This window comes from Canis aureus, chromosome 10 (assembly GCF_053574225.1).
Source record: "Canis aureus isolate CA01 chromosome 10, VMU_Caureus_v.1.0, whole genome shotgun sequence".
Taxonomy (NCBI): domain Eukaryota; kingdom Metazoa; phylum Chordata; class Mammalia; order Carnivora; family Canidae; genus Canis; species Canis aureus.
In genome coordinates, this window is record NC_135620.1 from 67,465,512 (window position 1) to 67,490,610 (window position 25,099).

A 25,099-nucleotide genomic window follows, 5' to 3' on the forward strand; every position below is an offset into this window, starting at 1 on the left:
ATAGTATGTTTTATATATTCAATATTAGAATGTATAAATTAAATGCTAATAGTCATCATCTCTCCATGTAGAATTACATAGGAGGTTAACACCTATCATACATTTTACATAGCTCTATACTTTATGAATTTTTATAGAGACTTTCATAATTAGAAAGAATACATGTATTTATGTTTTAGAAAAAACATCATTTCTTCCAAACATTATACTACTTTGATAAAGTGACATCAATCTTTCTGTTCATTGGTTTGACATACTATTTTTGCAGTTCTTCTGCTCTAGAACAAACTAAGGGATGAGAAGGTTTTGTCAAAGGCAACTGGTTCCGATGTTGATTAGATATTCACAACATTTAGCCATTGGCTGAAGAACTGAGGTTGAGGGTGAGGTCCTGAAGAACAGAACATGAAACATGCCAGTTCCTTAGGGAAGGAATCAATCCATAAAGACAGAAAGTTCGAGGCCTACAGGAGGAAGGGAGCCCCTAGGATGGAATGGGAAGTAAAAGAGTTAAGAGGGCAGCATCTGCTAGTGGATTCTCCCTCTATTTGACTCTTCTTTCTTACTTATGGACAGACCTGGAATCTATGATTCCTTAGTGGCTCAGAGGATCCAACACTAAAATTCAATTTGGGTTCTGATTTCTCAGTGAGCATTTTCTACATGGGGTTGGGTGCTATTGACTCAAGGTAAACACAGGTAAGTTCCCATGGGAAAGTGAAGCCCTACTCCTAGGTGGGGACTATACAGGTATACTAATTTAACATTGGTGGGAAAGTATCTATGGCTTCCCAAATTCCACGGTCACTTGAAATGCAGAAAAGAGTTGTCCATCTCATAACTGTGGAGGCTCTTCCTTGGGAAAGTTCAGCCCCTATCTCATGTACCTCTGTGACAATGGCCTTTAGGATAGGTTTCATGGCAGGATGTGATGAGGGCAAGAGAAATCTCCATATCATATTCCATAGATTCTATAATGTTCATTTTTAAATATTTTACCATTTCTGAGGTGAATCCCAGAGACATTCTTTTCTTACAATCACCATTGGCTCACTTTTTTTCTTTGCTGTGTATTTTAGTATCTCTGAAATTGAGATTTGTCTTACTGATCTTAAAGGCAATCACACTTGGTTTGTGGTTTCTACCCTCAAGCTGAGACCATTCCTTAGTTCCTTAGCCGTCTCCAAATACAAGAATGAATATATAATGATAAAACAAAAATAAAGCAATCATATGGGCTCATAAAGATTTCCTAATATTTAACTAGAAATATTCCTTCCTCTTGAGATGATTTTTTTAAATCAGTTCCTCACAGAGATGAAAGCATAATTTTCAGTGGCATGATTCCATGTAGTACCCCCAACCTCACCACCACCAATTATATTTGCTGCTTATTTGTTTTGTTAGGTTGAAAACACAGACTTAGAGACTCTTCAGTGCCCTCTAGAAGGTATTTTAAGTCAAGAGATAATCTTGTCTGTTTCTCCAATCTGCCTCATGTTCTACTTTAGTTATGGAGTGTATCCAAAGAATGATCCATACGGTCTCTCTTATGTATCTTTACTGAAATGGTTTTCTCCAACTACTCTAAAGGCCAGGAAGTCAGACACTCAGGGGCACAGGGATGTGGCAAAGGAATGGGATGATGTGGATAGCAGGGCTGGAGTTTTTAAGGAGGGGCTGCATCATAGAGGCTTTAGATAACCTCTGAAGTACAAGATTCTGATTTTTTACTTTCCTGTTTCTGATCAGAGGAATATTCTCCCTTTAAAAAATCATGTTGAGGAATCCCTGGGTGGCTCAGCGGTTTAACGCCTGCCTTCAGCCCAGGGAATGATCCTGGAGACCCAGGATCGAGTCCCACATCAGGCTCCCTGCATGGAGCCTGCTTCTCCTTCTGCCTGTGTCTCTACCTCTCTCTCTCTCTCTCTGTGTGTCTCTCATGAATAAATAAATAAATCTTTAAAAAAACATGTTGAAAAACACTACACCACAGAAACTGAAGACTTTTTTTTAATTTTTAATTTTTTATTTTTTATTTATTTATGATAGTCACAGAGAGAGAGAGAGAGAGTCAGAGACACAGGCAGAGGGAGAAGCAGGCTCCATGCACCGGGAGCCCGACGTGGGATTCGATCCCGGGTCTCCAGGATCGCGCCCTGGGCCAAAGGCAGGCGCTAAACCACTGCGCCACCCAGGGATCCCCAAGACTTTTAATATGATATATATAATGTAATTCTTTTTTTTATAGCTGGAGCGGAGAGGTCATTGTTGAGTTTTTAAATCATTGGAAAAGATCTACTTAAAAAATTAGAAATATCTCATTTTCTTACATCCTTACATATTTCCCTTACACTCTTTGACTTAACTATTATGAAATGATATATTTGGAACTGAGTGTCAATTTTATTACATTCTGTGAATTTCACATTCAGACAAATTCTGCTTTGTATATAGAAACTGGTTGAGTGTAGAATACTTGAAACTCCATTCAAAATAGATGCACATTGGAATGTACTGGGTGCCCTGTCCAGTGCATTTTCTGTTATTACCTTCTTTACCCTTGGAAGTTTAAACCATGGAGGAGAAGATTAGACAGAAGAAGAGCTGGAACCAGGGGAGGGTTCTCTGTCAGCAATCACTAGTGGGAAGACGTGGCTTAGCACCAGGGCAAAGCTGTAGATGAGAGCCCTTGAAGCAGAACAAGACCAAGAACAGAACCCTTTGAGGTATAAGGTTATTGTAGGCTTCCCAAATATTTAAACAATACCTCATTTGCAGGAGGCCTCAAAAAAGCAGAACCCTGTCTCGGGCCTTTTGAGAGAGGCATTTTGGGGAGTGAGGAGGGAAGGTGAGCCACCTGGTGAATGTAAGTGGCCTCAGTGCATGAGCTTCTATGACTTGTCAAGGCCCTTGAGTGTTGTCAGTCTGTTTTTCTGCAGTCTGAAAGGCTTTTCCATGTATCCTTAGGGCTGACTTGGTTGATCAAAACCTTTTTCTGGAAGATTTTTTATAGATATATGCAGTATATCAGACAACAATTGAATCCCCAAAGATAAAAACAAATCATTATATATACACACATATATATACACACACATTTTATATATATACATTATATATGTATATATACACATAAACATATTTACATACATAAACACACACACACACACAATGTCCCAGAGGCAAATATCAGTAGATCTAACTATAAGAGATCAGCCCTGTTTTCAAAACTGTTAGACTTCTGGCTGCCCTCTTCCCTAGAGATCAGATTTCCTTATTGCATCTAGAAAAGTGGAAGCGATCATATAATGTTTACACAACATTTGATTTGCTTTTTCCTTTGTTTATGCCACAGCTCTTAATATGACAAATGCCACAGAGAGAGGTATTTAAAACCCAACGTGTGCTGTGCTCTCAGTGATTGCAGTTTTAATAAAATTTGCGGTGGTCCTGTTCCCGGCATCAATTCTACTTGCTTGATGCCACTAACAGGTTTGATTTGCTGTTATGAGTACATTGTGTATCTAAAAACCAAACCAAAGAAAAAGGCATAAGCCTTCGGTATCCCTGGGGGCTATGTGGGGGGGGGGGAATTAAACCTGCATGATTAATAAGGTGCATGCTCTAAAAGAAGAGTACTATCCACTGATTTCAACTTTAAGGGCTGTTATGTTGCATTCCCATCTAAAAAGTTCCATAGCGCCTTCAAGAAACAATGGTACAGTGGTCCTTTAGTTGAAGAGTTGTCACTAAAGTTGTCTAAGGAAAGAAAAAGATATATAATGATTATTGCCCCCAAAATATAACTACCTCAAGTTAAAAAACAGGTATGCCCTCTTCAATTGCAGGTTTAAAGAAAAAAAGCTATGCCTCAAAGATTTGTCTTAAATTGTTTAATAATGTGGACATTATATTATTTGAAGTGAAAAGTTACTGTGACCCAAAATATGCATACTCTAATTAGAGTAAGCTTTGATTTTCATTTTTTAGGTATTAAAATGAGATGCACCAGTTCAAGCATACATACACAAAAAAGGAAACATTCTTTCTCTTTAATGCATTGATTCACAGAGACTCCTCTTACACTGTGCAGGATGGAACACCATGCCTTCCTTCGTTGGCCTTGATTTCAAAATATAACAACTTTGAATCATGTAAGGATATAATCGAAAGCTATTAGACTGCTGTGGCAATATGGAATTCAAATGCTATTACTTAAATTATTCCTTTCAGGAATCAAAAATATGACTTTCAAATTGTAATTAGTATGTTCACTGCCATGAATGATAAACTAGGCAAGACATGATTTTTAGAGGGAACTTAACGTACTGGCTAATAACATGGGCTCCTGAGTCTAGAGTAAACTCCTGAGTTCAGATCCTGGCTCTACCACTTGCGTAATGTCAGGTAGGTCACTTAGTCTCTTTGTGCCTCAGTTTCCCCACCTGTACAATGAGATTAATAATGCTCTGCGTCTCATCTCTTATAAAAAGGATAAACTGGGGCAGCCTGGGTAGCTCAGCGGTTTAGCACCGCCTTCAGCCCAGGTTGTGATCCTGGAGTCCCCGGGATTGAATCCCACGTCGGGTTCCCTGCAATGGAGCCTGCTTCTCCCTCTGCCCATGTCTCTGCCTCTCTCGCACGCGCTCTGTGTTTCTCATGAATAAATAAATAAAATCTTTAGAAAAAAAAAAAAAGGATAAACTGGGACGCCTGCATGGCTCAGTGGTTGAGCATCTGCCTTGGGCTCAGGGAGTGATCCTGGAGTCCTGGGATCGAGTCCCACATCAGGCTCCCTGCATGGAGCCTGCTTCTCCCTCTGCCTAGGTCTCTGCCTCTCTCTCTCTCTCTCTCTCTCTGTGTGTCTTTCATGAGTAAATAAATAAAATCTTTAAAAAGACTTTTTAAAAAAATTAAAAGGATAAACGAAGATAACATATTTAAAGCTCTTACAGGACTGTACAGTCATTCAGATAACAGTTACCAGTATTAGTTCTAGGACTAATGTAATGTCTGTGCAGCAGAAGCAATGATTTAAAAACACTTGCAGAGAGAGAATCACAGCTCTTTATTCCGTGTGTCATCTTTATCTTTGAGGTAGAAGCAATCGAGTTCAATGACAAAAAAAAAGTATATGTTTCTTTAAAAGAGAGTTGATTTTTATTAACTTTGGTTCCATCAGAAGAGTAATCATAGGTTTTCAATCTGAAATTGCAATTCTATCCCTCATTCTACAGAACAGGAAATTTGAGACTAGAAAAGACGGCGCTTTGTCCAAGTTAGCAAGGAGCTCAGAATTCTCAGTTCCCAGGCCAGGACATCTTCCATTACCCCGTTCTTGAGTTTTCCCTTTCTCTGTGTTTATGTTTCATAGGCCAGCACGCTGCAGAGCTCACATGCTTTAGCATCAGATAGATCTGGGTGCTAATCCTGACCCTGCCACTTGCTAGTTATGTAAGGTCGGATATTTTAACTCAACCTTTGCAAGTTATTTCCTCATTTGTGAAATGGGGGTGGTATTACTTAGAGCGTAGATTTTTTGAAATGGACTAAGCCTGCATATATACCGTGTCTACATGGAGGCTCCTTGATAAAGACTGGTTGTTGTTGCCTGTTGTTTACATTATTTACATTCTACCCAAGAGAATAGCGTTGGTTAAGGCTCTCAGATTTCATAAATAGAATGTCAACATTACCAACTGCTCCTCTTGTTTCCAAAGAACATAAATCTATCCTCAATCAACAATGCTTTATACCTGCATGCTTGGTACTTGTTAGAGATTATAACTTTGGTTTGGCCCCACTGGCACAAGTCAGTGGGGGAGAAAGCTGATCTAAGAAGCTGTATGAAGATGTGCCTTTACTGGCAAACTGGAAGGGGGCTATTTAGAGTCAACCTGTACAAAAAATATGGCATACACAATAGGAAATCAAACGAACCTTAGTGCACATCCTGAACTTACTACATATTTTACTCACTACAGAAATAGCCCTTTGCCTAAAAATCTTGTTGAAAATGTCAATCATTCCATCACTCACTGCATTAAGGTAAATCATAAGTGAGAAATTGCTTTAAAAATCTAGCGCCTATGGGTGGTGGGAAGGTGATCTCTCCTGAAAAAGTGGCCTTTTGTTTCCCTTCTTATAGCAAGAATGGTGTGCTTTATTTTTACTTTGTTTTTTTGCCCTACCTGGCATGTATTTCAGAATCCAAGTCATAGTATCTATTACACTAAACCAACCAGAAGTCTCCTTTTCCCTGATACTAATGGGTTTGTTATTTCATTTAATTTGCTGTCACATCATTGATTATATTCACTTCAAAACTTCTTTGGAAAGAGATGGAAATAACAAAGTTGATGGATTAATATAATTCTTCCTCCAAGGCGGTGATTCTCAAACTTCAATGCACATTAAAAGCCTCTGCAAATCTTATTAAAAGTTATAGCTCTAGGATGCATTCCTCATAGATTCAGATCTGATAGGTCTGTGTTAGGGCCTTTTAACAACTTCCCAAATGACTTTTACCTGAGTAGACTACGAACCCACACATTTAGAAACATTGACTTGAGGATTTCTACTTGGAAGGTCTTTATTCCAGGCAAAGCTTAAACATTTAAGGAAAAAGTTAGCTTATCCATAATTCGTAGGTTAAAAATTAGAAGAAGCTTCAAATTTATTCACTTGTTGAGTGCCTACTGCATTTCATAGAATGAGGTTATTCCCAAGGATACAGAGATAAAAAACATGACTTATTTCTTGAAAAGTTTTCAATTCAGTGAGGAAAGTAAGATGAGCATGCAACAAGTAATTATAAAAATTAAAGTTCAATTATTTGCAATGATAGAAGTTTGTGTAGGATACACACAACAGGACAGGGGATATGGTGGGAGATCAGGGAAAGCTTCAGAGACGTGAGGTCCAACAAGGCTTTGATTGATGAACAGCAGCCCCTGTTACAGATCATATCACAGTGATTGGGTGGGAGGAGCAGATTTATCATGAGAGCTCAGGTTGCTATGGAGTCAGGGAGTAAAAGACGGACTAGAGATTATGAGACAGTATCTATTCGGGTGCCCTAAAAACCAGAATGGGCTGCAATTTGACTCACAGACTAACACTGAGATTATAACATGTGGTATTCTTTCTTAGACATAGTTTTCAAATGTCATCTCGTTCACATGGGGACCTACAGTTTGGAGTCCTGTGGTCCTATCTGGGCATCTGGAACTCCATCTCAAAGACCACAGCCATGTTCTCAGGCCAAGCCACTTGAGACAATCAGGGTACTATGGTGCCACTTATGCCTAAGGTTATGGCTCCTGTTTCTTTTTCCAGCTAAAATTTCTGGTGAGCTAAAATAACAATAATAATAATATTTTAAAAACAAAAAACATTCTTGGGGCACCTGGGTGGGTCAGTGGTTAAGCATCTGTCTTTGGCTCAGGTCGTGATCCCAGGGTCCCACACTGGGCTCCCCGCAGGGAGCCTGCTTCTCCCTCTGCCTATGTTGCTACCTCTCTCTGTGTGTCTCTCATGAATAAATAAATAAAATATTTAAAAATAAATAAATTCTTATTTTTCATAAACCTTACTTTCTTTGATTGCTGTCACAGCTCAAGTATCTTTATTTTCATGAGATTAGGTCCAAAATGTTATTTAAAAGTAAATTAAGATTTTGATAAATGTACTATATTTATATAATATGTTAGCATTAGAGGAACTTGGGTGAAGGGTACTTGGAGACCCTCTATATTATCTTTGCAACTCTTCTGGAACCCTAAAGTTATCTCAAAATTAAAACCTTCAAAAAGGTTAACCAAAAAAGGCTTCTGTCCTGGCAATTAAGCAGCTTCACATCTCTTCCCATTAAAACCAAAATATACACTGTTTTAAAGAAGGAGAAACATGAATCACAACTGAAGTCCAATTTCTTCATTGGCTTATGCTTAAACTTCTAATACATTTTCAGAATCATTTCAACAAAAATATTCTTAACCGTTGTTCTCTCTACATCTAGTACTGAACTAAAACCAAGTTAACTTTGTGTGGCTCTTATCTGATTTACTTGATAAACACTTCTTGCGCGTAGTCATTATTCACCATCCATATTTACAAGCTAGGAAAATGTTATTATCTCAAAGGCCACAGAAACGTTCCCAGCCCAAGCCACTTTAGAGAATCGTGATGACACGGAGCCAGGCCAGCCTTACTTTGAAGATGCGAAGGAAGGCTGTTTGTGAGGGTGCTGTGTATATTTTCTAAAGGAGCTTGCATTCTGATTCCTTCAGAGATGGAGCCACAGTGGATAAACCTCATGCATTGCTCTGCTTCAAAGGAAGCAGAAATGTAAACAGTGGCAGCACACTAGGGTCGGGTTTCTTTGCTTTAGCTACCAAGAAGTCAGCAAAGAAAATCCAGGTATTTACTTAAGTTTATTATTATTATTGTCACATGCTCTTCTTTTTTTTTTAATTTTTATTTATTTATGATAGTCACACACACACACACACACACACACACACACACACACACACACAGAGGCAGAGACATAGGCAGAGGGATAAGCAGGCTCCATGCACCGGGAGCCCGATGTGGGACTTGATCCCGGGTCTCCAGGATCGCGCCCTGGGCCAAAGGCAGGCACTAAACCGCTGCGCCACCCAGGGATCCCGTCACATGCTCTTCTGATGATTGGAAAACAAAAGGAGAATGTATTCAGAAACAGAGTACCACAGAGTCTCAATATGATTACTTTTCAACAATCCTCTAAGCCAATTCTTTTCAAGTAAATAATAAAACAACTAAAATGACTCTTTTTTTGCTGCCTGTGGTGCTTATCTTCTACTAGGCATTTCCAACGCATTAATATTTTTTGAAAATTTTATTTATTTATTCATGAGAGACACACAGAGAGGCAGAGACATAGGCAGAGGGAGAAGCAGGCTCCCTGCAGGGAGCCCGATGTGGGACTCGATCCCAGACCCTGGGATCACGACCTGAGCCAAAGGCAGGCGCTCAACCGCTGAGCCACTGAGGCATCCCTTTTTTTAAAAAAAGATTTTATTTATTCAATGCAATAACTCTTAAAATACAATGCTAGATGAGACAAATGTAGCCTATTTAAGAATGGATTCTAATAATCTAGCACCCATGTTTTAATAATAAGGTCTGAACAATGGACTTCTCTTTCTACAGAATGCTGCCTCTCTTCTCAGATAAGTGAGGAATGGACTTAAGGACTTAAGTACGCTTTCAACACCTACAAAAGGGGTACTCAGCACGATCAATATCTGGAATGTAGCTTGCTAAGGCAGACTGAAATTTAAAAATAAAATAAACCCACTCTCTTCAAAGGCAGTTGGAGAAACAGCTTTCATCAGTCAGGAAGATACCATGCGCTAGAAATAGCTCTGAAAAAAAAAATAAATGAAAGAAAGAAAGAGCTAGAAGATCTGGCTTCAAAATTAGCCTCCAGTCCTTTCTAGCTGTGTGTTAGTTGCTATATTAACTGCTTTGTGCAAATCATTTAAAAATGAAAAAGTCCTAGAATGGTGTTCTGACAGTACCAGATGATCAGAGATTTCTTTAATGTTTTGCCTACAAAGAAAATTATAAACAATGCCAACCTACAAAGAGCAAGAATGTGCAAGAACAGCTTCCATTGAGACTTTGGCCTAGGTGGCCAGATCTCTGTTATCTTCTTGGCTCTCCTAACTCTTGCAGTCTGAAGAATGGGAGAGATCCCACAGTTATGCCTGTTTTCTCTTCTAGTCTGTTTCTTTCTCTCCACAAAATCTACGTGACCTACATGGTCTTCCTAAATAAGTTCATTTCAGCCAGGGAACTTTGATGGCTTTCCCTCTTCCTACATGATAGATTTCCCCTTCCAAATTTTTTCTCCAATCAACTAATACAGTGAATTGAGTAGGAAAAACTTAATTTATCTTTCTTAGAGTCAAAGCATATTCTCACACACACACACAAACACTCACATTCAAAATTGAAGAGCAAGTATAAAAACAAGTGGTAGGTATTCATGATTCTCAATGGAATATGACCTCACTGTATTTTTATATAAATGCACATAAAAATGTATGCAAATTTCTAGTCATAGAAGTAGAATATTAGAGTCTTACTATTCTGTGACTTTGTGAGACTCTCTATGTGTGTGTCAGTTTTAGTTCTGGGGTAAATTAAGATAAGAAGGTAAGGTAAGAAAGTTCAAAAGTGAGCAATCAGCATGGTAAACTGGGGCTATAGCAAGCTTGGAAAAATGAAAATATTTGAAGGCCTTCTTTTTTTTGTCCAGTGGTTAGGAGTAGAAACTAAGCCTTGTGGGTATTAATTCTAAGGAGACTGATTTTGGTTTGATTTAAAATATATTCCTTTTTTTAAACAGTATTTTAAATAGGTTGCTATGATAGTACTGAGTTCCCCATAAATCAAAGTATTCAAGAAAACGATACAGATACCATTTAACTCGGATGTTGATTATATCTCAGAATACTCCAACAGAGATTATCTCTTTTAAATGTCTTATTGAGCAATTCCAGGACAGTAGAAAAGGAAAATGAATTGCTACCCAACTCCTTTTTGAAGTATCTTCTTTTTTCTATAAGAGACTGTGCCAAACTTTAGGGGTTAAAGGAAACATAACAAAAGTAAATATGCTATACTGCTCCCTGCCTCCACCCCCTCAACAGAGATTCCACATCAGTTTGGAAGATGAGACTGATGCATAACACATAGAGCAATTAAATGGGAATAAAGACCATAGAGCCAAATATTTAAAAGTTGATAGGTGGTAAAACAGTAAGTTCTGAAGTCAAGAGGGATCATAGGCTAAGCAAGCAGGATACGTGGAAAAAACTAGAACTATAGACTGACTCAGAATGACCAATAATCTAATACACCGAATGGGTGTACTAAAGTTTAAATAGGTTTTGCAGATTATTCTTGCATCATTTTCTCTAATTTAAAGTAATCTTAATTGTGTGTGTATGTGGTATACATGTGTATAAATCTATAAGCAACTGTAAATACATATGTACAGAGCTGTATATCTGCACTTGTGCCTAGAAAGAAACTTTGAGAGTCTCTATATGAAGATATAATTTCTGGTAGAACTTTGACCCTCCTCCTAGGAAAATGGCAGATCTTGGACAATCTCTCATCTCTCGAGTCAGTTCTGTAGATCTGCAGTGGAGAAAATGGGTGCATTCTTTCAAAACTTCACATTGCTCCCAATTCCAAAGAAATCAAGCAAAATGAACAGCAGTAATAACAATAGTTACAAAGTGAAAGGTAGCAAAGGGAAGTCAGCACGGTCTTCATGGTACACTCTCAAGGGTGGTCCAGTCAAAGACCACTGGAGCAAAAGTAAAAGGAGACTCAGAATGTACCTGCACTTGCTCCAGAACCCAAAAAAGAATATAGTAAGAGAAAAAACAAAAATTATAATTTTTTTTTAAAAAACGAAGAAATAGGATTCTCAAAATGTATGGAGGCCTTTTAACTTGGGTGGAAAAAATTGGGGCAACGACAGCAGCCAGGGAATGAAGACACTTAATATTCCCATAGGAGTCCCATACCCATCTCAGTCACTCATAGATAGTTACTTGGCTGATGGAAAACAAAAATAGTAAGATCTGGAAATAAGTACAACTGCGTTAGGGAGCTAGGAAAACATGCCCAGCCTAAAGGCGTCCAAATGCAATTTTTCATTTGGGCTAATCTGGTCCAAACATGGACCTCCGTGTTATTTTTCCTGATTAATGTCTGTGTTGGAAACCAGGGAACTCGGCAGTTTCAAGTGTCCACATGACCAGTTTTCAGTATGAAAAATACCAGGCACTGTTGGGGGTGTTGTAAAAAATGATTTTCTTTGTGTAGGTACATTTCTAACTCTCCTTTTAACCATAAATGTATTCAAATATAACAACTTTCATGTAGTCTTTGACCTTCAAAAAATAAAACAGGAATGTGCCACGGACTTGGTTGGTGGAGATAGGGAACATTTAGTCAGTACAATTTAAAAGGGAAATTATAAGTTCGCTTACATTTAAGAGGGTTGAGCATTAAGTGCAAAATGAGGATTTCTTACTATGAAGCACCTTAGAAGGGGGAATTGATGTCTGGAGGGGCATTTCTGGCTCTGACCCTGCAGCAAGGCTCTGAATCTCAGATTCCTCGTCTGGAAAATGGGCTGAATAATATCAGTTATGTTTAATCACAGGTATATGATCAGGGTTAAAGGAGATAATGTGTGCAAATATCCATAACCTGGGAAGAACTATGCAAATACATCCTTAGCATTCAAAGTCGTTAACAATAGCATAGTTATTTTATACTTATAAACAAATGCTACAGTCAGCTTGTCTAAATTGACATAAATAAACTTTCAGGAAAGAGAAACAGAGCTCCATGTGGGATCTACATCTGATACAGTTATTATATTAAACATTTTGGAACAATCAATTTGATGGTTGTCTCTTTTCTAGGATTTAAAAAAAATCACAAATTCTCGATTCTGCACACACCGCATAGACATTTTTACATTTTCCTTTGGAGCCTGCTTCACTGGTAGTTTCCTGTAAGATAGTGATTTGCTCCTCTCTGCTCTGGGAGCAGCCTTAGGGAGTGGGTACAGAGGAGAGAATCTCTGTTGGTGGTAGGCTCTGTTCTGCAGAAACCCCCTAATCCTCTGTTTACCACAACATGAGTCTATTGCCATAGAAATGATAGTTGAGATCCCAGAGTCAACCTCACTGACTTCACAGCAGGACCTTGTAAAAGGAGAAGCCATGCTAACAAAGGGAAAACACAATTTATCAGAATAGTAGGCAGCCTGTTGCCTTGAAAGAAAGGGGGATTGTCAACATTCAAATAAAAATGCATGAATGAGCTATGCTGTTGGGTATGCTGTAGTTGATTATCTGTGTCGTACTGCCCGACTAAAAGTAGTCATTTGAAATTTTATGTCATTTAATAGTTTGCTTGAAGAGGTCAGGAATTTCCCTTGATTGCACTTGTTTCTTATTGAAATAAGAAACAAGCAGATTCTAATTAATCTTGTTGTGCAACTGATGTTTCTGTGGTCAAAGATTTTCCCTTTTCATGATGTGTTGTTTTTGTTTGTATGTTTGTTGTGTGTGTTGTATGTGTTTTGTCTTGTTTCTATTAATAGAAGAAAGTGAACCTGAGCAAGATACTAAAGGTATTTTTTTTCTTTCTGCCCTTCTTTTTAAATATATGGTTCTATTCAATTGTTTATTTTTTGCTGACCTTATAGACAATTCTAGGTGCCTATTTTTTTATTTTTATTTATTTTATTTTATTTTATTTTATTTTATTTTATTTTATTTTATTTTATTTTATTTTATTTTATTTTATTATTTTTAGGAAATAACAAATGATGGACCAGGAATATTGTCAGCATTTGACTGAGTGTTATTAGATAGGCTGCTTTGTTTTATAATGTATTTATTGACCACTTACTTTTATTAAGTAAACTCTGAAAATGCAAACAAAATGACATAAATCAGCTTGAGACTATAAATCTCACACTGGTTGTAACAGAAAGTTACCTTTTGACTGAAAGCCTTTTTGGCGGAAGGGGATGTAGTGGGAAGGGAAGGTGTTACAAGTTTTGGAGAAATGTAAAAATGTCAAGATGCCAGCTTAGGTTCTTATTGTTATTATTCCAAGAAGACAAGTATTATGAAACTGCTTGAAACAAAACCAAATCAATCAAATTTAAATTAATTTTAATTGTAGATATATACATCTATTTAGTGGAATATGTTTAGAAGAAAGTAGATGGATTTGTTTGGGGGGAAAAATTCTACTTTGTAGAATAAGAGTTTTTCTTCCAAGTGAGCACCTTCTATCTTGATTAAGATTCAAGCTTTGTGTTGTTCTAACCTAAACTTTTATGTATTTTGGATAAGATTCACAAGTTCTCATATGATACCATTTGGCTCTACAAATAAACTTTAGGCTGATAGTAATTGAAACAGCACCTCCTTAGGATCTCAAATAAGGTATTTGAAATGCTTTTCTATTTCCAAACATCAGGCTGTATACAATCAAACTTAGATAAAATCATTTCACCTGCTCCTGTGTGATTCTTTTTTTTTTTTTTTTTTTTGTTTTGTTTTTATTTGCTTTCACTTCATTTCCAGCAGTCACTGCTGGTTAGAATCAAGTAACCTTTAAAAAATCTCCTTAAGGCACACTAGAATTAAATGAAGAAAGGGAAAAAATGACAGAAAATAAAATCCATGTGAGCTCATTGTGTCCTTTGAAATAATTGCTCAGGAACAGAATTTATAAGGGATTTAAGTATTCCTCTGGTCCTACCAAGAAAGGAGAAGCAATTCATCTCAAGCCAAACTGCTTGTGCATTTCGAGACTTCATTTGGGTCCCCTGCCCTAGACTTTCCATTGCACCATCAGGGCAATTTCAGACTGAGTAATAGCTCTATCTCCCTATTACAAATTCAAATTATACCTTAAAATGACAATCAGTAATAAGATTTATTATGTAACTGAAAGTGCTTTGGAAAATGGAAAGAGAAAGGGAAGGAGGGAGGGGTGAATGAGAATGAGAACATAATATGGTTATGTTTTTATATAGGATTTTGGAATCACTGGCTGCTTACGCCCAGTTTTGAAAGTATGATTCTCAATCTGCAGTTAGTGCTGTAGATTTACCCACAAGAAATTAAAGCCCCAAACTCATGAATGAATACCACAACAGAAAATCCAGGGATAAACAGATCACCTATGTCTATTTCCCATGATGCAGATGAACAGTAATTTGCTTGCCCCCACAAGAAAGCAAGTGGGATAGGGCTTACAGCAAATTGGAGAATAATGGATAAGACTATAGAAAGAAGAGTTGCACCGTGTTTTTTCTTAAAATCCATACCAAAACAGTTGTAAACATCCTCTAAATTACTAAGTAATGCTGTACCTCTTCTATTAAGCAACTAGTTTAGGTAACAAAAACACTTTTATACTGTTTTTGGATGCAAATAAAATGCAAGATAGGGATATTCAGTGGATATTTTACTTGATATGAAATATACCACATTACTTTTAAAATGGATGACCTAGAGTGCATTGTCAGTTTGGGGCTACCACCAAAATAATGGGAGTGTATTACTGCATGACATCTAAGTTTATTATTACCAGCGCATTATTATCCATGAAAGTCAGCATTCGTTTTTAATTGCAACTGGCCTTACTGTTTTTCAACGTTTGATAAATACGGTGGAATTTTTTCATCCCTCCTTCACCTCTTCTGCTTGAAGCTAGTAACAAATACAGATGGGTATAAAAATATCAGTTTTATTGCTGATAAAGCTGGATTGAAAAATAAAACTTTCTACTTTTCCATCCAAGAATTAGACTAACATCTGTCTCCTCATCCTTCTCAGCCCCTCCCCGCTCTTTAACCTTTCACCCTAAGTTGTAAGACAGAGAAGCCCTGAGCTGGGATGGTTACTGCACCTTAACCCCATACCCTTCTTGTTTGAGGGTAGCTGGGAGACTGATGGTCCCATGGGAGCTGTGATACTCATAACAGACAAGTCCCTTTCTCCAATATCACCAAGCAGAAGAGTCATTCATTCATTGATTCATTCACTGACTCAACAAATATTTATTGAATGGCTGCTATGTACCATGCAGAGCTCTATCTACTTATCAATTGGCCTGTGTTAGTGAACAAAGCAAGCTCTGCCCTTATGGTGCTTACATTCCAGAGGAGGAGACTGCCAACAAACAAACAAGTCAATAGTTATGACCTGGTGATAAGTGCTATGAAGAAACACAAACAAGGGTAAGGGACTGTGTTGAGAAACATTTTGATAAGGAGACATCTGTGACCTTCTTTGGGGGTGGGGAGGGGGAAACCGGCAGGAAGGGTGGAAGACATCTTTCAATACTGGAAAAAGGGGACAAGTTCTATTTTATCTTTTGGCAAGAATGTGGGTGCGCAAAAAACAGCTTCCCTTTTATTCCTGGCCTTTTTCTCCTCTTAACCCACTAGACTTAACAATGCATGTGGAGAAGCGGGAGCTGGTTAATTGAATAAAGAGCACTGAGGGGACACAAGCTACCCACATGGGGTCAGCAAGGAGCTCCCTCAGCATCCCAGCTCCCACTTTGGGGAAGTGAAACCCATGGGTTCACTGTGATTGAAGGCGTAGTTTCAACACACCCACAGAAAGGAAATGGAATCACAAGATTTATTATTTACAAATCCCAGAAGCCAGGGTCTCAGGAACATCCTGTGAGCCCAGGGAAGGGCAGTCCTCTGACCCAGGTCACAGAGAAGAGAGTGGGACAGCAAGAAGCTATACTTACAAGGTTATTGGGACAGAAGATACTCACTTTTTTAGGGCTTCCCTCTAAGTGATCATTTTAAAAGGTGCCCAGGAAAAGCAAAGTGGGGATTTATGACAGACATCTGAAACTCAAGTCCCTATCTAAATGTCTAGATTCTGGGTGTGGTAAGGTTATCATATTTTAGAATGCTGAGGCAGCAACTCAGGAAAACAAAGTTGTTTTTTTCAAAAGTTGTTTTTCTCAACACACAATGAAATATACCCTGGCTCAGAGGAGGGTATATCTATCTGCTCTTTTGGAGGAGGAGACCAGAAGTTTATCAGCACCATCACACCTTCATGAAGCCACTGAAAATGCCAATCCCGCTCTTTTTTGTACCATCCTGTGCCCCACTGGACCCCCTAGAAGGTTCTGATATGGGACAGAGCATTATATTAAGTAAATTCACTACAAGGCCATGTTGACTCTATCTTATTTACCATCTCACATTATGCTTAGCTATGTTGTGCAATATAGATCATCAAAAGTTTGCAGTGAGCCCAAATGATATTCTAAATAATATAATACCAGCCAAAAGTAAAAAAAAAAAAAAAAAAAGCTGTAAATTAGAACAAAATAAATCCTCCCTTATTACTGCATTTCCAGGAAGAATTTACAGTCCCTAAGTGAAAACTTTTGTCTCTATAAATTAAAGCAGAAGTATCTAGATTTCATTCTTATCCATCTTTTTATTTTGCTCTTTAGCCAGACGGCTCTCATTCAGGTTCAAGGGTACAGAGTTACCTGCAGTAGCTGCTGGTTACACTTTTCTAGTACCTATGGGATTGAGATAATCCCACTCTCAATCTCTCAAGGATCCTGCTTTTTTTCAGAATCTGAGAGGTAATTCGATCCATAAAATGATGAATACAGTAGTTTCACACTCAAAAAATGTAAGACACACAAGCATAACCTCAACCCCAAAAAGCTATTTCAACCAAATGATGAACATGGACTCAGATATGTTGTACAATCTATGTCTCTACTATTATAGTCAGAAAACATTAGAAAAGGAGCAAATATCGGAGAGCACCCTTGCTAGGATGCCTTCTTTGGGGGTAGGAAGGGGGAAACTGGCAGGAAGGGTGGAAGACATCTTTCAATACTGGAAAAAGGGGAAAGTTCTATTTTATCTTTTGGCAAGAATGTGGGTGCGCAAAAAACAGCTTCCCTTTTATTCCTGGCCTTTTCCCCCTCTTAACCCACTAGACTTAACAATGCAGTGGATGCCAGCCAGTCTGTTGTCAAGAGTACACAACCTGTGAGTTTGGACTGAGTTGGGAGAAATCTCCCATCGGGTGGTCAGATGGGTCACCGTGTGTCACTGCGGTACATCTGGAAGAAGTGTGCACTGCCTCCAAGCTGGCTGGTCTTGAGAAATTTAGTATTTCCAGGGAGGACAGCCTGTCACTTAATCTTGATTGACACTTGATCCTTCCGAGTCATTCATTATGCAACTTTTTAATTTCCTATTTCACCTTGGAGTCCTGCTTTTCTGGAACTTCAGTAGAGGTACAGACTTCACGCCTTCTTTTAAGGTGACATGTTTATCCCTGACTACCAGGACTGGCTCCATAACCTGTGGGCCAGGTGCAAATGACAATGATTTTAATCCAAAAATCGCTAGTAAGTTCAAGACACAGACAGCAGATAATTAAACCAAGCATGGGGCACTCGTAGCAACGTGCCCCATGAAACCCCACAGGGTCACTCACTTTTCCAGCCAACTCTGCTGATCACTATGGCTACTGCCACTCATTGTGCTATGGAATCTTTCAGGCTCTATAACTCACCTGGTAGGGAAAATTTTCCCCACATTTCGTTTCAATTTAGGATTATCCCTCATAGAATTTTGATCTAAAACTATGGTAGATATTTCTGAGGCTTTTAGGATTGCTGCCTCTGCCAAATGTTCCTCCTCAGAGCCTTACTTGCCTTCAGTTTCAGAGTTTTCTAAAACTTGATACTATTTGAATGGCAGAAGAAGTGTAGGTCTCATCACATGTTCTCTGGAGCTGTGGAGTAGGCTCCACAGCAATATTTTAAAATGTTATTGTAAGATTTCCAATCTTACAGAAAAGTAGGTACAGTAATATAGTGAACTCCCATGTTCCCATTACCCACCAGCAACAACGATCAACAGTCTACTGATTTTGTTTCTTTGATTCTACTGCTATTTTATTGCTGTTGGTTTCTTTTAAAGCAAATCCCAGACATAGATTCAATCAACCAATACGTACCTTAGTGTAGGGATTTTTTAAAAAAATACAATTGCATTATCATTTTTATTATTCCACCCATCCGCAATTAGCACTAATTTCTTAGTACCATTTACTATCAGGACTGCACAGTTTTAATCCAATTATCTCAAAATATCTTTCTTCATCTAATCTATTGAGTAAGAATCCAAATAACATCCACACATTGCATATGAGTTTATGCCTCCTAAGTCTTTTTGACTCTATAATATTTCTCTTTTTCTTTATCCCCTGATACAAGTTATTTATTGAGAAAATTATAATTTGTCCTATTGAATTGTCTATATTCTGAATTTGAATGAGTTGTATCCCTGTAACGTTGCTTAACATGTTCCTTAACCTCTATGTTTTGTCAGATGGGAATTAGACTACAGGATTTATTAAAAGCAGTCTCAGTTTTGTTTCAGGGGTCAGATTCAGCTGTATTTTAAACATTTGATGCCTTTTTTAACCACCTGTTCCCTTAAAGATGGAGCCTTCCTTGCTTTTCCTTTCTTCTGGCTTTTGTGCCTAACATTGTATTTCTAACATGCTCTTCTAGATTCCATCTCTTACAGTCCTCAATATCAAAAAGTTGGGAGTTGAATTAATCTGAACCTGCAAATCTAAAATTAGAATCTGCAAAAAGGATTCAGTTGTCAAATCATATCTTCCTCGGATGTTCTCTTCATTAATCAGTAGGGATTCAGTCTCAGAATAGAATATTAATGATCTATTCTCCTGCTCACACTTGGCCTAAAATATTTCTTTCTTTTTTGGCACAATGTGCTCATTTCATTCTCTAAAACATTTGACAAATTTTGTGTGTCCTCCCACTGTGATATAGTTGAAGATATAAATCATTCATTAATTATTTAATTAATTCAATTAAATACTATTACTTTGGTCAGGCACTCTTCTGAACAAACTAGGTTTTTGGTTGCTGAAAACTCACAATCTACAGAGGGGGAGAAGGGCAGACAATAGACAAATAAAAAATAACTTATGATAGTGGTAAGATATGTAAAGGCAATAAAACAGGATGACGAAAAAGTGAATGGAAGCAGGCTATACCTTATGTTGGGTGGTCAAGGAAGGCCTTTCTGAGGAAATTCCACTTAACCAGAGACTGGATGATACAATGAATGTGCCACATGAAGATCTGGGATGAGTGCTCTAGGCCGAGGGAAAGCATAGACAAGCTCCTAAAGAAGGAAGAAGCTTGGACAGTGGTGAGAAACGTAGAGTTATAGCATTAAGTGGCTTAGAAGCCACAGTATGGCATTTGGTCTTACCTTAATATAGAGGGAACATAGAAGGAGTTTACACAGGAGAACACAATTTGATCTGCATTTTTAAAAGACCACTCCAGTTTGAGCATTCCCTTTAGGAGTCACTCACCACTTCTGTTTTCCTAACAGTTTTTGCCAGAATCCTGAGGGCTCCTGAATCCCACAATGTCACATTTGGCTCCTTTGTGACCCTGCGCTGTACAGCAACAGGCATCCCTGTGCCCACCATCAGCTGGATTGAAAACGGAAATGCTGTGAGTGCCATCTGTACGGGGACTTGTCTGGGGAAGACTCAGTGGAGAGGAATTTCAGGATAGACCACATAAGTGTGAAGTTGCCTTGATCTCTGTTACTGATCCCACCTGCACCTCCATTTTTCAAAGTCTTTCAGGATTTTCATCCTAGAAGTCATTGCCCTAAAAATTATACTCCATGGGTTTGCCTCTTTCCTTGTATCGTAGAGTAGAAAAATCAAAAAAAAAAATTTATGCTTTTATATAAAAGTGAAGAGGTAAAATTCCTTCCCACACAGGTAAAATAATTTTCACAAAACTCATCAGCATAAAAATTAGTTCACTGGAACTAGAGGTACTTTGATGAAAAACAATCCAGAATTAGAACCCGTAACTGTCAGTTTAATATCCTTTAATTCATTTTTATACTGATAATAATAACATATATTAAGTGATACTGTGTACCAGGCTCTGTTCTAAGCACTTTACATATAAATGTTCATTTACTCATTCTACAAATATCTACTGAGAATCTCCCAGGTATCAGGCAATATTTTAGACATTATGGATACAGGAACAAATAAAACAAGTAAACTAAGTCAGTCAGAGAAAGACAAATACCCTATTATTTCACTCATATGTGGAATTTAAGAAACAAAACAGATGAACATAGGGAAAGGAAAGGAAAAATAAAATAAGATAAAAATTGAGAGGGAGGCATATCATAAGAGACAGTGAACTCTAGGAAACAAACTGAGGGTTGCTGGAGGGGAGATGGGGGCAGGAAGGGACAAGAGGGTGAAGGGTATTAAGGAGGGCACTAGATGTAACAATCACTGAGCATATATGCAACTGGTGAATCACTAAATTCTACCTCTGAAACTAATAAAATAAAAAAATAAAGTCATATTTTCAAAAAGAAAAACTAAAAAAAAAAAAAAAAAGTGAAGTTCCCTGCCTCAAAGAGCTTACATTATGACAGGGAAAGACAAACAAAATAAAACAAATAGCAGAATATTCTATGCAGACAGTATCGAATACTATGGAGAAAAATAATGCAGGAAAATGAGACAGAATATGCAACCTTAGGAGAAAGATTCCATTTTCAATAGAGTGGTCAAGGAAGCCTCATTTAGATGAAGACATTTGAGCTAAGATGTGAAGACTGAGGATGAGACTATGTCAATAATCATGGGAAGAAAACTGGGGAGAGTCAGATAAACTTGCAGAAAGTATGTCAAAGGAGGGATCCCTGGGTGGCGCAGCGGTTTGGCGCCTGCCTTTGGCCCAGGGCGCGATCCTGGAGACCCGGGATCGAATCCCACGTCGGGCTCCCAGTGCATGGAGCCTGCTTCTCCCTCTGCCTATGTCTCTGCCTCTCTCTCTCTCTCTCTCTCTCTCTCTCTGTGACTATCATAAATAAATAAAAAATAAACAAATATATTAAAAAAAAGAAAGTATGTCAAAGGAATAGCAAGTAGTCAATGTGACTGGAGGTGAGTGAGCAAAGAGGAAAGAAATAAGGGGTGTAATTTAGGAATCATGGATCATATAAGCTCATGTAGGGCATTGAAAGAACTTTGGCTTTTGAGTGAGATGGGATGCCATTTTAGGTGTCTTTCTGTTACCTGCTTTCCTGCTGACTCTTGTTCATTGTGCTTTGTTTCCTTGTGTGCCTAGTTATCTTTGACTAAGTGCTGTTCACTATTTAGGGGGGAGGAAGCCAGGAGTTAATTTGAAGTCTAGATAAAGGTACCTTTCTCCAGAAAGAATTTTTTGTTTATTTCTGCCAAGGACCGGAAGCAACTACTTATCTTGGACCATCTTAAACCTAATTCAAGGTTTGAGGCTTCTTGGTTATCCCAGATAATTATCCCAGCCTGCAATTCTACATGGGCTATTTCACTTGTAGTTATTATTGACACCTCCCTGATACTTGATTCTTTGAGACATTAGTTTCTTGTATCTCTTATTAGACTCCTAACCCTTATGAAACCCAGAGTTTTGATTTCTCTCTCCTCACTCCTCAAAGGAAACACATTTTTCTGGGTTGGAAAAATGTCTTAAGGAGAATGAAAGTTTCTAAGTTTGTTATATTTTTAAAAGTATCTTTCCAGAATTTTAATTTTTTTCAGTGTGAGAGCTGGTTTGATAACCCAGCTTACCAATATCGGAAATAAGAATCTATCATGAATTATCATAATTATATTTTATAGATTTTAATCACTTCATGTTTGGTTTGCATTCAGTCTCTAGTTTCTGATATTCTTTATGAGGTTAAAGATATTTATTTTAATCTTAATCTAACAAATGTTTTTAACATAAATATGTTGTAAACTCAATGAAATGCCTTGTCATTATTTTAACTTTGTGATGAACATGTCATTTTTCACTTTAAATTGGAAAGTTTTTTCATTCTTTAAACACATTGCTCTTTTTTTGTTTGTTTAATTGTGTGGTTTCAAATTTGCTGTAATTTCTTTAGGATTATTGCATATATTTTCAAAAATGGAAATAGCCTAGTTTTTAAGAACTCTCCTGCTCAGGTTTTGTTAACAATATTATGCCAGCCCTACAGAATCAATTGGTAAATTGATGTATTTTCTTTCGACACAGAATTTAAAGGGAAGAACTTGAGATGCAAATCACTCTTAAACTCAGGGACATTTTCCTCTATTGTATCCTTAACAATTGTTTTTCTCTTCTCTACATTTTATCTCTGCAGAGCATAAGATTAGAAAGAATGTAGTTGTAATAGAAATTCATTAGACTTCTAGTAAATAAATTTATTTTAAACCCACAATCTTTCTAATCTTTATGCTCTGCATATTTTTGTGGAGAGATACATAATCTGTCAACTTTTTCTCAGGCTCTAGTGCTTAACATAAATGTCCCCCACAAACACCCATGAAAGAGGCTCTAGCCCATAGATAGATGCCTCAGTCTAGTGCTATATGCACTCCTAATAGTTCATAACGTTCTTCCACTACTCTACTCACTCTCTCAAAGTCTGCTCCTACTTACAGCCTTGTTATCTGAACTCTGGAATTTTCCATGACTTTATAGGGAGATGTATCCATTCTCCTCTCAGTGAAATTTAGGTTTCAGCGACTTGGTTGATACTAATTTTTCTGTGAAGCCAGTCACATCTCTTTGTATCTTCCAGAAATTGCTGAGTATTTCTGGCCCTTTGATTATGATACCCTTCTGCCCTTCTATAGATTTATTTTTCTTAATTTTAGGCTTGATTTATCTTTTGGGATTTGGGGGTAGAAAAAGGAGAGTTAAACATATGGGCTGAGATTATCTTTGTAAATCGGGTGCTGAGCAAGCATGACTTGCAAGTAATATGACCTCATTTAATATCTTCTTTTTTCTTCGAAGTTTCTTCAGCCGGGTAAGTTCTTTTCTCACCATAAAGTCCTGCCCCAAGCAGGTTCTGTGACTTTCCCAGTTGCTTTTAGGTGATTTTACATTACTAACACCATCCCAATTTAGTAATTCTAAGTACCTAACCCTAAGTAATGACCAAAGTTTCCAACTGCAATTCACAAATGGGAACTTTCTCTTTCTCCCTTTCTTTCCTTTCCTTTCCTTTCAGATTTAAAAAAAAAAAAAAAAAAAAAAAAAAAAAAAAAACCTCCCCACTCAACATGGGGCTCAAACTCACTACCCTGAGATCAATTATTGCACACTCTACAGAGACAGAGCCAGCCTCCCTTTCTTAAAACTACAGATTGCATGCCACCTGCCTTCCACAACAGTCCTGCGGTTGGCTTCTTCTCTCACACTCATTCACTCTTCCTCCACTTCCTAACTGCTATTTAAGACTCCTACAGGTTTAGGGTTGGAAGAAGGGAGGAGCAGTAATTGAAATGGAAAAGTTCTAATTTAACTGACACTGTTTTCCACCACTGTTCCAGACAAGTATTTAAAATGACTCTTTCCATCATGGACACATTCATGATTCTTCAGAAATCAAGGCCTATTCAAGATGACCTTAGTGACTCCTTTTCCTCAGAGCAGCCATCTTCCTCTTAGCTTCCAATTTGTTAGTTGATGAGAAGTCTTTCTGTTGGGATCCCATCAATGTCTCAAAAATACCTTTGGGGAAGATTGAAAATAATTCCAAACCAGATCTTCTATAAAACCTGTATATCCACAGTGATCCAGATCACTGAGCAGAGCTGCCCCTCTTTGCTCCTTCCGTTGGAGCTGCTAGGCAGCCTGGCTCTGCCCTTCAGACTTTACAGGTGGGTATCAGATACATCTCTGCTGTGTCAACAAATTGCAAGTGTGTCAGAGTCCCCAAGACCACCTTCAAATTTGATGATTCACTAGAAGGATTCAGAGAACTCAGAAAAGCCATTATTCTTATGGTTATTGTTTATTACAGTGAAAGGACACAGACTAAACTCAGTACTGGGCAATCAGTTGTTCTCTCCATGTGGAGTCCCATGGAGAGCTCCTAATTCTCCCAGCAATGATGTCAACATGTATGGTGTCTTGTAAGGAAGCTCAGCCAGCCATGGTGTCCAGAGTTTTTCCTGAGGGTCAGTTACAAAAGCATGGAGGTTTCACATGACTGACCTTAGTTAGCCTCTGACCTTTCCAAAGGTCAAACTGATACAGTATAGCCTAGAGTCCCTGCTGAACAAATAGAGCTATTCACCATAATTTGCACTGTAACACAAACTATCTGGCATGGCTCATGGTCTCAGATATACAAAGACCCTCTTATGAGGCAGGATTTTCCAAGGGATGAGAGGTTATCTCTTAGAAGCAAGTCAAAGGCCAGTCCTTTCTTTCAAATGTTCAGGGTCTGAGCATCTTGAGTCTACTTTAACGTTAACCCTTTACTACACGGCAGGGGACATATGCCAACCCTTCAGGTGGTCCTACTGAAGATCCTCTTTCATACCTTAAGGAGATGGGG

The 25,099-nt window shown here is 38.0% G+C and overlaps 1 protein-coding gene across 1 annotated transcript in view; it reads left to right on the forward strand.

The window, feature by feature from the left end:
- Positions 1-25,099, forward strand: part of MUSK (muscle associated receptor tyrosine kinase) — an 89,641-nt gene that overhangs the window by 27,209 nt on the left and 37,333 nt on the right. Inside the window, exon 6 of the mRNA XM_077910926.1 lies at positions 20,060-20,184. Within this exon, the coding sequence (XP_077767052.1) occupies positions 20,060-20,184 (125 nt within the window). The remainder of the gene's footprint in view (positions 1-20,059; positions 20,185-25,099) is intronic.